General features: G+C 26.8%; 1 protein-coding gene across 1 annotated transcript; it reads left to right on the forward strand.

Annotated features, from left to right (window-relative positions):
* Positions 1-2164: 2164 nt before the first annotated feature.
* LOC135142452 (vesicle-associated membrane protein-associated protein A-like) lies at positions 2165-5701 on the forward strand. The gene is made up of 9 exons (XM_064074153.1): positions 2165-2244; positions 2304-2367; positions 2461-2531; positions 2599-2680; positions 2736-2833; positions 2897-2956; positions 3190-3252; positions 3309-3416; positions 5570-5701. Exons 2-9 carry the CDS (start codon positions 2304-2306, stop codon positions 5699-5701), a joined length of 678 nt encoding a protein of 225 aa, XP_063930223.1. The 5' UTR covers positions 2165-2244.
* The last annotated feature ends 9754 nt before the right edge of the window (positions 5702-15455 follow it).

Below are 15455 nucleotides of genomic sequence, written 5' to 3' on the forward strand. Positions count from 1 at the left end.
AATTAATAAAAGTTCAAATACATCTATTTTTAATTTTAAAGAAAAATAGAAAATAAATGATGATAAACATAAATAAATTTAATTATCCTTAAAAAACTTTAATTCCGTGCTTTGATTTATTACTTTTTTTTTTTCGTCTGCACACAAAAATTTGCTTTTATACTTAATAGTGCGTAGTTCTTCGAAAAGTTTTATCTAACTTTTTGTTACTAAGAAAGATGTATATTTTCTGTAATTTATTATTAACTTTAAGGTGTTTATTATTCTTGTTTAAATTCCTCTATAAAATTCTGTTGTATAAGTAACTCGATTTTAAAAACAATTAAAAAAGTAAAATATTTAAAATCGAACAAATACAGTTTATTTTACTTAATAAATTAGATTCTTTACTGAATTTGTTTCTATAAAACTGTAGATAACTATCAGAAAAGTTTATAGTTTTAGAATTTTACTGTAATAAGTCATGTAAGTAAACTTTTTGTTCATAACTAAAATAAGAATTTTAAATAATTTATTTGAAAATTTATAAGTTTTAGAAAGGCTTATAGTATACTTAATTTAATTTTAATTTAGGTTTATAACATCCTTTCAAGTTAATACTTTTTAAATTAACTTTAAAAGTAAAAACATTTTTAGTTTATAGTAAAATATTAGAGCAAAGTAAGAGTTGAGTCTTTTTTTAAAGAAACTTTTTAGAGCATAACAATATTATATACTTCTATGAAAATTTAATTTAAGTGGAAAAGTTGTAGTTGAATTGTAGTTGTATAGCCTATGCAATAGTTATAGATAATAGGTCTATTTGCAACGGAGAATTTCAGTTGTGGAGCATGGCTTTGAATAACTGCGCGCATGCAATGAAGGTATACAGTTTTGGCCTATACAATATAATATGCACGACCAAAATTTTAGTAATTTCACAGTAGTGATTAAAAAAATAAGAGGATTGCTTACTGTACCAATACCACAATTAACGATAAATCGCTATTTTAAAGTGTAGCTGGAATTGAAATGCACAATTTTGACTAAAACTCTTCATGCAAACTTTTAAATGATGGTTTAAAAGATACGTTTTGATGGTGTAGTACACCTCACGGAACAAGTGAATTTTTAGATAAAAAAGAAGTAATTTTTTTTAAAAAATTTTTTCTATAGAATACAATAGGATTTGTTAAAGTCACCTCCGAATACATAACGGTTTCAGCACCGAACTAGAAGAATTGACCGGTATCGTTAATAACAACGATAAAAGAGTCAGACTCTCTTTGTAACAGCTAAAAAGATTTTTTTTTTAGTATGGTTAAAATATTATCAGAAACGATAACATTTTCTGTCAGTTTAAAATTCCCTTTGTGAAGTAAGTTAACACTGTAGAGAAAACTAACTATCAGAGCATCGCAACTGGATTCAATGCTTCATAGATAAATATATTATGTGCTTTCGTCTACAAAAAGCGCCCGAGCTTTGATTTTTTTGAAAAATCATGAAAAAAAAAACCAAAAAAAAAATAATAAATTAATTGATGTATATATATTTACAATAGTATTGCGAAAAAAATTATTAAATATTCTTTATAATTACATTTTTGTGGTATTACACAATTCTTTTTATAAAATTCTGATTTTGGTTCATGTAGAAATAAAGGGTTAAAAAATTTTGAGTTTCTTGAGCATAAGCTAGGTTGATTTTACTAAGAAAATTTAAAGCTTCTATATTTTATTATTATTTCATAGCTAAAAACTCGGCTAGTCTAGTAACAAATTTTTTTTTCAAGCGTTTGGTGTAAGGAAGGCGTCTATATACAGACAAAATGTTTCATTAAAACGCAAATTATTTTGTTCCAAACTTTTTAAAAAAAAGATTATGATGAAGACTTTATATAAAGGAACATTATAAATGCTTTTAATATTGTAATAATGGCTGCTGGAGCCATTCAAATTTGTGAACGGAAATATAATATTTTTAAATTTTTTTTAGAACAAATGGAATATAAAAGTTATCGTTGGTATAACAAGGAAATAATATTACGTCAGAAAAAGAGATGCACGTCTTCACTTTTTCTTTATTGTACGATTAAACCACACGGTAAGTCGTAGATTTTAATATGGAAACTAAGTGAGATTAGTTGGCCATAATAAGAAGTTTTCTGCTAAAATTTTTCGAGACTACCTCGTTTTTGTTACTCCGACAGATTTATAGTATTGCGTTAACACAAGACTAATAAGAGAATTTCAGTACAACGAGGTAAATAGTACTTTAAAAAATAAACTTTACTTCTCGTCTTTTTTCTCTTCTTTTCAAAGATGTCGGATTTACCCCAGGACCATCCAATTTTATTAATAGAACCTTCTAGTGAACTACTTTTCGGTACTAACCTGAAAGTTATAATAATAAGCTTTTATTATACTCTATTTATTAATATATAAAGTAGTTGAGGTTTTTTTAACTGTTATTAAATAGATTTAGAGAAGGAGCCTTACACTGTTTTATTAAAATTAACCAACACACGGTTATCTCCTGCTAAATATAAGGTGTTTTTTATTTTACTATTTACTACTCGACAATGGTACACTTTTGTGTTTTTTATTATTTATATAGATAATGGTAACGAGTCCGAAAAGTTATACAGTAAAGCCTAATGTTGGTTGTATTCCTCCAGAACAAAATGCAGAGATAGCAAGTTTACACTTTAATAAAACTTTTTAGTTTTAGAATTAATATATATAAATAAAAAGTTACATACATTAGAAACGTAGATGAAGCAATGGCAAGTAAAGACAAGTTTTTGGTATTGAGTATTGTGAGCGCTTCTGAAGAGCCTGCAGAGGAGATTGTAAATAGGATTGGGATTTTTATTTTAATTTTTATAAGAATATATTATAATTTTATCTTTTAGTTTAAAAATGCACCGAAAAGTACAATTTCGGAAGTAAAGTTGCAGTGTCAATTCAAGATTGTAATTTTTTTGAAGTCACCTCATTATTTTTAATTTTATTTAATTAATTTAATTCCTTGAATACTACATTTTACAATATTTAAACATTTTTTTTATAAAAAGTTTATTAAAGTAAAGTTATAATTAAGCATGCCCTAATTTTTTATTATTACTTTACTTTAACCCTTTTCCAATTTTTTTAAGTTGGTTACTCTTGTTAAGTAAATAAGCACTTTTTTTCATCGCGAATTAAGGATGGAAGAATCTATCCTAGAGGATCTTTCACACAAAAAACTTCGCAAAACGTAACAAATTTGGTTAGTCAGATTATTTTTATATTTTTTAATTATAAAACTTGTAATCCGCCTAAAAGGATGTTGATGATTCAGAAAAGGAAGCAGATATGGATAAATTAGCAAATGAAAATTTAAATCTAAAAAATAAATACTTCGAGATGTTAAAAAAATTTAAAGAATATAAAGTATTGATTTATTTATTTTTTGTAAAAATAAAATTTAATTATTTTTATCAAGATATTTTTTAAGTAAACTTTTTTTAAATTATTTGCAATGTAAATTTTTTAAAAGGTTATTCTGATAATTTTCTTATGCTTAAATTCTTTAAATAAATTTTATTTATTTAAATATCTATTTTACTTGTTTATTTTTTATTGTTTACTTAAATTAATACAAACTATATTGGAATTATTTTTTTATTACTATTTTGTAATTTTTAAATTGTGTATTTATAATTAATTTCTATTTTTCTTATGTGTTTTCTATAATTTAATTATTTTTTTATCAGCTATTTTTAATAATTTCTTTTTTTTATTACTATTTCGTAACAAGTAAATATTGCTTTTAACGTCAATTTCTTTAACAAATTTGTGGCTAATAATAATTTTCTTATAACTTTAATCTTTGTTTATGCTTTAGTTAGTATATTATAAAAACTTTTTTATTTTTTATAATATATATACTAATTTAATATAATTTTTTTGTACAGACTTTCTATTCATCTAAATTTAAAATAAAAATTGTTATTCTCACTTTACGTATAATTTTACAAATATATTAAGAAATTTACTTATATTTTTCCCTGCAGATAAAACATTTTTATAAAACTTTTTAAATGATAATTATTATTTTTATGTAGAAAAAAACGGTAATGGACTTTTTAAATTAGATTTTAATTTTTATAAAAGCTATATATTACTACGAAGTTTTCAAAATTATTGTTGTTATTATAAAGTTATTACTTGATTAAATTTAATTTGTCTAATTTTAAGTAGAAATATGAAGACTTTTTACTTAATTTTAAAACATTCATAAAAGTATTTATTTTTATTATATCAATAATATTTTATATAATTTTTATACAAAAATAAAAATTAGTGAGTTTGTTTTAATAAATTCTTAAAAGTTTGAAACTTTTACTATTTTTATTTTATTGATTATTAAATTTTTATTATTATATTTATTTGTATGAAATGGAATTTTTTTTGATAAATAATTTAAACAAAATCTGCTTTATTAATATTTTAATTTTTTTAATTTTTTTAATTTTTTTTTAAAATATATTAATTTGCTTTACTTGTTGTAGTCACCCTTTTAAAATTTATTATTATTGCTTCTATTATTTATTAATTTGTATAATGATATTAGTTTTTATAATTTATTTTAATTAGTATTAAATTTATTACTAATTCTTTTACATAAAATATATATTTATAAATTTTTTTAAATGATTAAATATTTGTTTATTTTTACTAAATACGATTATATTTCTTAACATTTATATTAATTAATTTTTTTATTTTATTTTTAATTATTTTCAAACTTCTTATATATAAAATTATATTACTAATTTTTTACTTTTGAATTATAGTTATTGTTTAAGATTACTTGAATGTTGATAACAATTTATTATAATTAGAATTATTAAAATTTAATTTGTATATAATTACTTTATAACATTTATTATTTTTGATTAGTTATATTAAGATCTCACAAATTCATAAAATACAGTATTAATTTTTTAAATTTCGTTTTCAAATATTTTTATATTTCTTTTTAATTATTATTTTATACTACTAACTTTTTATTTTTATTTTAATTCACTATTGAATATTAGCTGAATTATTTTCTATTTTCTTATTAGTTGTGGTTAAGTTTTTTATTTTTTAATTAAATTTATTAATATATTGCCTCTAATAGTTTTACTATTTAGTGCTAACGTTTACAATTTTAAGATTAATTAAAATTTAGTATTAGGTTTAAGTTTCTTAACTTTCTTAAATTCTATTTTTTAATATATTAGTTATTAGTGTTAATGATTGTTTAAATACTATTATAGTTGATTAGATTAAAATTTTGTGTAATATTAGTCAATTTTTCAATTATTAATTACATAATTTTAATTTAATTGGTTTTACTATTAGAGGTACAGTACAAGTATTATATATCTTTAAGTTTATTGTATTTTACTGATATACTTTTAGTTTTTTTTGTTTATAAATAACCAAAACTTTCAGAATAAGTTTATAAATTTTTCTTTTTGACAAACTTAAATTAATAAAAAAGAATCTCTTGCAAATTTTAACATAAATTTTTTTTTACTCTGCAAAAACTAAAGCACTTGCAAGGCGACGGGTCCGGAAGCTCTCAGCCGCGATCGGGAAGAACTATTATACGGCCGTCGCTTCCTAATGAATTGTTTATTGTTGTGTTTATATTGGGCTGGTTTATTGGTCACTTTTTGGTATAGCGAAGGTTCTCAATTTACTTAATAATAAAATTTAATTTTCTTATAAAGCCGAATTTTAAAATAAAACTATTACATTTTTTATTTTAAATATAAAAAAAACTAATTTATACTTTTGTTTACATGTTTCCTTTAAAAATTTTTCGTATAAGTGAATATTACTTTTTTGGTGAGAATAGTGATGTGAATTTTTTTAAATTAAATAATTTTTACTTTTTCTCAATTTCATTTGAAGGTAAGTGATACAATCTATATGTATAGTTTAATATATATACACTCCGCCGCTTCTATATACTTCCTCCTTTTATTATTGCATAAAACTTTGGCTCTGGGTCTTTGAGAAGGAAACTACAACGCCATTTTTCTTTTAGAAAACTTAAAAATTGTATATTTTACTACTTTAATAAATTGTTGATCAGTTTTTTGTTGCAAAAGACAAATTAAAAAAAAATCACGAATATGTTGACATAAAACATTATATTTATTATTTTTATTGAAAATTTAAATAAATCTCGAACTTTTTTTGTATAATAAGTATTAATTTATAATTTATTTTGTTAATTAACTACTTTAGTTAAAAAGCTTTTGTAGCAGGCTGAGAATAAAGTCGCAGTTAATTAAAACTATAATGTATACGAGTTGCGTAAACATATATAAGAATCAATATGGTTATTTATAGACTGACAAGCTCAGTCGTGAGTAGGCCCTTATGAAATCTTAAACAACATACTCGCTCGTGTGGTGTAATTAGAAAAAAAGTACTAAACTTCACATATTACAAAAACATTTAAAACAATTAATAAAACAAGCCAACAAAAAAAACAAAAATACACATAATAAAATCCCTAAATATCCACAGGAAAAATGTTCCGTGAGTAAACCAGTCAATAAAAAAACCAGAAAAGAGGTTAATTTTATTACCGCGTCAAACTAATTTGCCCTACTTTTTCATATGTATACAAACTAAAAGAAAAATTTAATAAAAACTATTGTAATAGAATTAAACTTACCATCTTTGGTTTTTTGGAAAGGTAAAATTACAGATCGAAAACCGGTAAATAAAGTAATTTTTCTTATATTTACTTTATACGCTATATTATTTTACTTAATTATACACTATAATATATGAATTTTTCTCCACAAATTTTGGAGTGCGCAGCATTCAGGCTTTATTGTTTATTTAAAAACTACGCAAGTTGGGGTTTAGAATTCACACATCCTACTGAATGCTGAGTTAAACTTGCTTATATAAGCCTCTCTGCTAGCTCAAACTTTTTATTTATTATATAACTTTCTAAAGCTTGAATTCGCCGTAAGTGACTTCTTTTTGGATAAGATTGTATTTACTGTGAACACTGAGAAATATTAAAATATGACGAGGCAAATATTTAGAACGATTACTTTAGATTTTAAAAATATTTAGTGTTTACGCTTAATTTAATGTCTAATGTCAATTCCAGTAAGCCGTCAAAATAAAAGGGAGCAAACAGGTCAGTTAGTACGAACGGCTAATAATGGAGTAAATTAAAGAGGACGCTATTTATTAGTAACTGTTTTATTTTTATAATATACCTTTACAAAAGATAGGTTAACCGGATGATATTACTTTAATATCCGTATAAAGTTTCAGTAAACTTTTTTTCGATCCTTACATAACGGTTTATTGTTAAAGATATTAATCTTTACTATATATACTCAATATCAGTCATTTTGCTTCAATTTTAAGTTTTTATTAAAATATGTATTTTTTTTTATGTATAATTTAATTGATAGAGTTTATTATAGCATAAAATAAAAAATAAAAGAATTAATAGTGCTCAGATAGAGTTTGAGCGTTAATAAAACGTGAAGACAGGAATATAAAAAAGAGATAGTTATTTAAAGGCTTTTAATTGCTTTTCGAAGAATGCAGTAACTCTAGAGTCGTTGAGTAAATTGCTGAAAAGACACGATAAATTTACCTAGAATAAGTCGCAAGAAGACGCATGGATAAATTATTGTACTCTCCTAATAGTAACCTGCACTCGGTAATTGCGAACCCAAACCTCTCGTTTTTTTAATGTTGTTCTAAACCCCCACTTCGCGTATCGCTTACGATTTAAATAAAGTGCCTTAAGAATATATAATAAAAGGAGGTTAGGAGTAGAACCCTTTAATAAATTACTTTGCACTATACCCAAAGATTTTAATCTTTTAAACAAGTACGTTATTTTATGGTTTCCGCTGCTTGCTTGCTGTTTATATTCATGTCATTAATTTCCACGTAATATTTACCACGCAATCTTCAAATCTAACTTTTAATTGGACGCGCATCTATACTTAATGTGCCCATTAGCCAATTTAGTTAAAAACACACATAGCTAAAATTCCGCCCCCCCCTTCATTGCTTGGTCAAACAAAATTGTGATTACTGTGTAGCAGTTGTTCCCTTACTGTATTGCAATTAGCAAGCTGCTAGTATGTTAGATTTTTTAGGCCAAAAGTATTCTTACTGCCACCTAAGTACCTTTGGTATTGAAAATTTCTTAAGTAATTTTTGCTCGGCTTTATTTGTTACTTTGTTATGCAACATTACGAATTGCTACACCATTTAAGAGGTAGCAAGACTGTTCAATCAAACACTAGCCATATTACTAAGTGATTGAAAGTACTTTTCTAAACATATATTGTGATGTACCTTTAATGTTTAAGCATCCGTTGTCGCTGCATTTCTTTTTAATATTCTCAAATAATACTAAAGTTGCCTTTGTCCGAACCTAATTTTTTTAGTAGAGGTTGCAAAAGTGGTCCTTATATGTATTCTTTAATATTGCATTCAAGTCTACTTAATAGAGTAAAGCGAGTTTGCCTTGCAAAAAGTTTGGTAAATATCACCTCAAAAAACGTTTAGTAAAAATTATGCTGTGGCGTAAGTTTAGACCAACAACAAAAACAGCGTGACCTTTTAAAAAATATTACTCCAACTAGAATCCGCTCTTACTAATTTTAAGCCAAAACCGGTTAACTTAAACCTTGTATACTAGTTTTCAACAAAATGTTTATTTATTATTTAGTATTAAAATAAAATGACAATAAGTTAACAAAACTAAATAAAACCTAAAAAATACACTCGTTTAGACCACGTCACTATTTTTAGCTAGAAATGAATTAATAATTACTATTGGACCGTTATTGTTTTGTTGGAGAAGGCGACAGTTTTTTAAAGCAAATAAACTATTCACTTAGTAAATTTAAATTGTTGTTTTAAGCGGAGTAGAAGGTATGATAATTTTTTTTAATCATCTAGTGTAAAAAATTTATTAAGATATTTTTAACTAGTATAGAAAACTTTGTATTACTTAAGTTGCTTTGAAGTTTAACTACATACATATACACCAAAGTATATCCCTGCACTATAACGTATTATTTAAACTTTGGCTAATGAAAGTACAACTGCGGCGTTCCCTAATAGAGTATATTAGCAATTTAGCCTATTAACGATACAAAAACACGTGCTTAAAAAGTGGACGGTACTTATTATACATGCAACCTTGTGTTGTTGACAGCAGGAGTCACCTTCTTCTCTCCTTAAATTCATCGTCTAAAAGCTTCTGATAACTTTTTTTAAATAGCTCCCCACTCTTAATTTTAAAAAAGATATGAAATATTAATCAAAAATACATATATGTAAGCAACCGGAAGGCGCACGCTACATTAAACCTCAAGCACTCACCTGCCAATGCGCCTGATGGAGTTAATACTAATAAATTAAGCCAGCTTTAAAAGGTTCAGAAATTATTTTTAAGTTTAAAATTTTATTCTTCCCTCATTCTTCTCTTTAATCCCCTTTTTAATTTTTAAAAAAATTACTTACTGCAAAGGAAATGTCTCCCTCTTTAGTTCCTTCTAAAGAACTTAGGAAGGGGGCCGACTATTAATGATATTCACTAATTAAATATTGGTGTTTAGTCGCGCTTTAGATTTTCTAAAATACTCCCTCTCTATATCAGGTCCACTCCATCTCTGGGTTTCTCATTAAACTTTCTAGTTGCATAATTATTCTATTAAAACTTAATTTTTTGGCCTTCTTAAATTTCCCACTACCAGATACGACTGATTATTTGTCGTTATTAATAGTAACATTACAATTTATTAATTTTTAGCTTAATTTAGGTTATAAACTATATTTAATGCTCCACTATGCTATAAAGTAGATTACTAACTTATATTCGCCCTGATACAATTATTAGTAATTACATTTAAGTCAACAGTTGTCACTAGTCCATCTACTTCTCCTCTCAATATTACTAATAATAGTAATGCTTGCAAAACAATATAAAAAAGAGAAGAAATAAACGGTGGTGTTAAATCGCATGAACTTTATCAACCACCAGATGAAAATAAAATTTATAAAGGTTGCACGCACGTGTTACGACTTTTGGTATCGGCGACGTCACTTGACAAATGTCCATAGGTATTGTAGGGCCTGCACAAATGCGACGCCCACGTGAGACGTTGTGAGGTGCAAGGGCCCCGAACTCCTTTAGATAATTTTTTCTAAGCTTTTCTGTCTAATTTTATTATAAAATTATAAACATTATCCAAGATAATAGGCATGAATATCTAACATCCTTTCCGCTAACAAATATGTCTCGAGAAGCTATGAAATTCTCTAAAGATACGCACTTCCCAAAAAAAGAAAACTATCGACCTTATTTGTTTCATGATATATGAATGTGAGGAGGCGAACCCTAAGTTTTTTATGTAAACGAAAGTGCCATAAAAGGTCGTCATTTTTACGAAACCTATGATATATCCATTAAATAAAAAGGGTATTTTTTCTGCAGCTTTCTAATACCATTAATAGTAGAAAGGTCACCTTCGTTGGAGCATTATCGGCGACTACCAGCCAACCCCCAAAAAATCCCCATTTTAAGCAATTCGCACCAAAAACCAAACGAGCGACTGGACAGAGGGAACTCTAGGTTTTATACCATAAAATTTAAATATTTACTTTCTAAACCTCTTGTAAGTTAGGCATTACAAAATTTTCATAATAGTTACACTTTAGCATAATTTAAAACCAACCAAAAAATTTATTAGGAAATTGCAATTTTTTTTAAGAGCTATAAAATTTTGTACTGAGTGGTGTTTTTAGCTCTAATACGCCTAGTTCTTGGTGATTAACTATAGCGTCTCTGACATAACGCTAATGAGAAAGCAAGAGAAAGTTTTCAGTAAAAATAGCTTGCGCCACCACTAAAAGACTGAAACCTCGGGTTGACGTAGCCTTATAGTTATAAGCACACACAATTCAACTTAGGGAATTCGTTTTTGGAAGTAAGCGTGTTCTCTCAAATATCCCTTTGTCAGTCGCAAACTCTCTTTATAACCCATTCTAATCATCTTTTCTTATTGGGCTAGTCTAAATAACAACCTCTGTTATTACCCTTAACCTTTTTTTAATTGGTGGGAAGGATCACTCTCTTACCCCCCTCCATTTTTACTAGTTCAAGCATCGCTTAGAGTGGTAAAAACCAAATTTAAGAAAACTTCTATAAGATTTTGTTTTTTGCGGAACAGTTGAACATGCAGCCAGTATGCTCAGTGTCTTGGGTTTAAAGGTGTTTTTGTTTTATCTCCTAGATAATCTTTGTATTGCAGTAGTCCCTCTTTTGTAGGTACTTTGAATGGCTCTAAATTTAGTTCTTGGCTAAAAGTAATCAATCCTTCCATAGCAGCGTACACCCTTTCAAGCCATTTCCTTCCTAGGGTTTATGTAAATGTCTTTTTCATATTTTTCTTCTCCTCCTCACTAATGTCTTTCCTTTCAAACAATTCATTAAGGAACATCTTAGCCCCCAGTCGCCCCAGGGCGTAAATGTGGTTTAGCATTAGATCTTTAACTTTTTTAAGCTGGTTTCTATGCCTAAGTAGAATTTTCTCCGCATAGTGCAACTTGTATGTTTCATTATCCGTAACCCCTAGTACCCTTCCACTTCCGCTTTGAGTTCTGGACACTCTATAGATACATAATCGCCTAAATTTATGACCTCTTTGTGACAACTTCTTAGTTATACCGTTTTTTAATACCTATCTCCAACGTCTTTTGCTTTAAGATTCAATTGTTTTCTAGTTCTTTTACTTGATCTTTCATTGTTTTGACTTTCCACTATATTTATTTGATCAGTATAAGTCAATAAACTTTATCTTGTACCACTCGCACACCTTAATCTTTAATCATGCAGTCCCACTACAATTCCATAGTACACTAGTATTAAGAGATTCATTGCAAATAAGACAATGGCTATAAACTTAAGATGGGCATAAACTTTTTAGGTTTTAGTGACAATTCTCATCATAAACATCGGAGATTCTGTAGTTATCCGGCTGAAAACTGAATAACAGGCCTTTGGAATACATTTTATTATAAACAGCGTCCACCCTGATTTTACATTAAGCAAAGAAAATTTAAGAGTGACCACTCCAGAGCTTTTAATTCAAAATGATAAGAAGTCCTTTAACGTTTGAGGTCTTATTGTCTGTAAATAAGGAAACGTAAAACTATTGTGGCCAAAATTGGACAGAGCGAGAAAGCACAATTTAAAAAAAATTCAGGTACCTCAATCTATAACTTTCCCTAGGATTTGAAATGGTTATTAATACTAGCGCCTATGCTCCTTATTTAAAGATAATGAATCGTTGAACGAAATGAAAGATAGCCCTGATGCTTCCAAAGCCGGATATTAATTTATTGAACGTGGTAAAGGCATTTATAATTAAAATTTTAATCATAACACTATGTTAGTAGGTAAACTAGATGAGAAATGAGTAGACTTTTGTATTTAAGATAACAGTATTTATTAAAAAAAAAGATTACTGCTCATGGTGGAGAAGAATAACTTTATTATTATCATTGTTAATGATTCTAAATCACAGCCCTTATAACGACATTTAACCCTATTTAAGGAAGTTTTATCATTCCGAAGAACTTTGTGGGTATAAGCAGTTACTTTTTATAAAACTTTCAAAGAATATATTTCATTATTTAATTAACGACTGCGAAGTCTGCTCAAAATGTTAAGTTGAAAAAGAAGGTTAACTAAACAAGCGAAACTCATATGCGAGGGTTTTTAAGACACGAAAAGTGCACTATTTCAAGATCACACGATTCACGAAATGAATTGCTCTTCATTCAAGATCAACTAAAAAAAATATATTTACGCCTTGCCTAAAATTGGACGCCCTACTAAGGCGTCGAGCTCTAACACCCCCTCCCCCTTATTTTTGTTGAAAGACTATTTTTTCACTACCGTATCATTGAAGTACCATTCTAACGAAAAAATTAAATTTTCGGAAGAGTAGTTAAACTTGAGCCGGAGCAGTCGGATTCTCGATCTGTTAGATTTGTTGTTATTGTAATATTTTGATATGGAAGTGATAATAAGGTAAAGAAGTGTGTTAGGGCTCGATGTCTTAATGGATTCGGGCCCCCTATGGTGGCATCCCCTTTTTCCATTAGAGGAACATCTAACACATGAAAAAACTGAATATAATGATGGTTACACAACAGTGTATACTCCAACGACAACAAGGAAACTTAAAGCAATATATTAATAATAATACGTATAATAATATTAAAATCCATAATATAAAAAAGATTATAAAAATAAATAAAGAAAAATAAAACATTAATATTATAAGTAATAATATATAATAATATTATTTATAAAAAATTAAAGTAAGTAAAAAGCTTTATAACATTAAATAAGTGTGAATATAAAACTTTTAACAATAGTAAGAAACAGTAAAAAATAAACTCCATTATAAAATAATATATAAAACTCATACTAATATTAGATAAGAATTTATATAATAATAAATTAAACGTGAATAAATAAAACTTTTTTGTAATAATAGTATATAGAACCCATTAATATTGAAAGAAAAAAATTTTATTAATAAAAAAAAATAAAATTTATAATAAATAAAACGTGAATTTAATAAATTTTTTTAGTAATAATTATAATAATAAATTTAACTCAATAATATATAAAGAAAAAAATTAATAAGAAAAAAGTAAAAAGAATAAAAAATTTATAAAAGTAATTAAATATGGATATAAAAAATTTTTAGGAATAACAATATTAATTATCAAAAAGTTTTATTTTTTGATAATTAATAAACCAACAATATAATAATAATAATAACAGTAACAAAAAATAAAACTCATAATCGTATTAAAAAAAGCAATAATAATAAAATTTACCAAATTAAATTTATATAACAATATGTAAAATAGATAATAAAAAAAATTAGGAAGTCGTCAACGCGGTAAAGGAGAGCTTGAATTTATATCTATCCTGCGATCTTGGCGCCAACAAACCGAATTCTTATTCTCAAGTAAGTGAATTTTTATTATCAATTGATTGGCTACAATATAGCCTTTTATGTATATCGCTAATATTTTTCGACCAATCTTGTGTCTAGATAAACTTGATAAGAAGAATCGGGAAAAAATTTGTAATTTAAAATTATAGTAACCCTATTTACGCCATTAGAATAGGTGAGTAGACGCAACTCTCATTATAAATTTAGTCGAGTAAACTCGAATTAAAAAAGTATAAATGCTGTTCAACGATTAATTTTTATAATCACAATCTTTTATGTCAATGGTCACACCAATACGGAAATAAAAAAAAATAAATGCTGAGACGAAACACACTTATTGATAGGTCGAGGTAAGTATACAATTTTTGCAATGAACTTTCTAATGAACCACATAACTAATAAAATATAGTATTTAAAGCTAACTGAAAGATAAAAGAGAAAGCAAAAGGTTAATAGGTTGCTTAAATATAAACAAGTGAACATGAGCAAATAAAAATATATAAAAAAGAGGAGGATCACAAAGAATGCCAGGCAGTTAATCGCATCTACGCAAAGTAGGTTACTCTCATTAATAAAAAATTAAGTGATAATTAATGAGAGTGAGATCCAGAAGAGAATGAGCTCTCATTGACCCGATAAACTCACCTCTTCCTTCATGGTTTTTCCAAAGTATCACAATAAAACTCGGGCAACCCCCCTGTTTTCAACTCTATTGCAGCAACCATAAAAATGGCGCCAACTCCCAGGACCGCGGCGAACCAACCAATAAATAACTCGGTGTTCGGCGGATAGGAAGGCTATCACTGTTCCAAAAACTTGTCCAACAACGCGGATATAGTTTAAGCTAATAATAGTACACTTCCTTCCCGTCGTGTAGTCAAAGTTCAGAATTTCACATGACTTTCTTACCAGCAGAAACTAATGGAAAAAAATAAACTAAACTCACCAGCCGCACTGGAAATCTAACACGGGTGCCTAAACTTGGAAGACTCGGGGGGGGGGGGGGCGCCTCCATGGGAGATGCAAAACGGCATGTGATATTCAGTGTGCAGTTAACTATTAATTATTATTATTTGTATTATTGTTATTATTGTCATCATCATTAGTACATTGTTACTTTTATTACTATTATTATAAATATCATCTTAATTATTATTGTTTATTATTGTTATTATTATTATTTAGTTGTTTGGTAATTGTTGTTAAGATTATAATCTTTTATTATTTATTATATATTTAGAAAGACGCACATCTTCCTAGACGACTTTTAAAGGTTGAAATCTTTACAGTGCCCTTTAAGCTCAAGCAATTTAAAATATCTTAATCTATTATTCGTATACACTTTTTATATACTTCTGATAATAATATTAATAATATAATACTGTCC

Source organism: Zophobas morio, unplaced genomic scaffold (assembly GCF_036711695.1).
Source record: "Zophobas morio isolate AGI-343-1 ecotype UQ-CSIRO unplaced genomic scaffold, CSIRO_AGI_Zmor_V1 ptg000047l, whole genome shotgun sequence".
In the NCBI taxonomy this organism is placed as follows: Eukaryota; Metazoa; Arthropoda; class Insecta; order Coleoptera; family Tenebrionidae; genus Zophobas; species Zophobas morio.

What these genes read in the sequence shown, in the direction of transcription:
- LOC135142452 (XM_064074153.1), top strand. Translation starts at nt 2,304, where the DNA reads ATGTCGGATTTACCCCAGGACCATCCAATTTTATTAATAGAACCTTCT. An exon ending in ACAAAATGCAGAGATAGCAA is followed by an intron (nt 2,681 to 2,735) that starts GTTTACACTTTA and finishes ATAAATAAAAAG; the next exon opens with TTACATACATTAGAAACGTA. An exon ending in AAGAGCCTGCAGAGGAGATT is followed by an intron (nt 2,834 to 2,896) that starts GTAAATAGGATT and finishes TTTATCTTTTAG; the next exon opens with TTTAAAAATGCACCGAAAAG.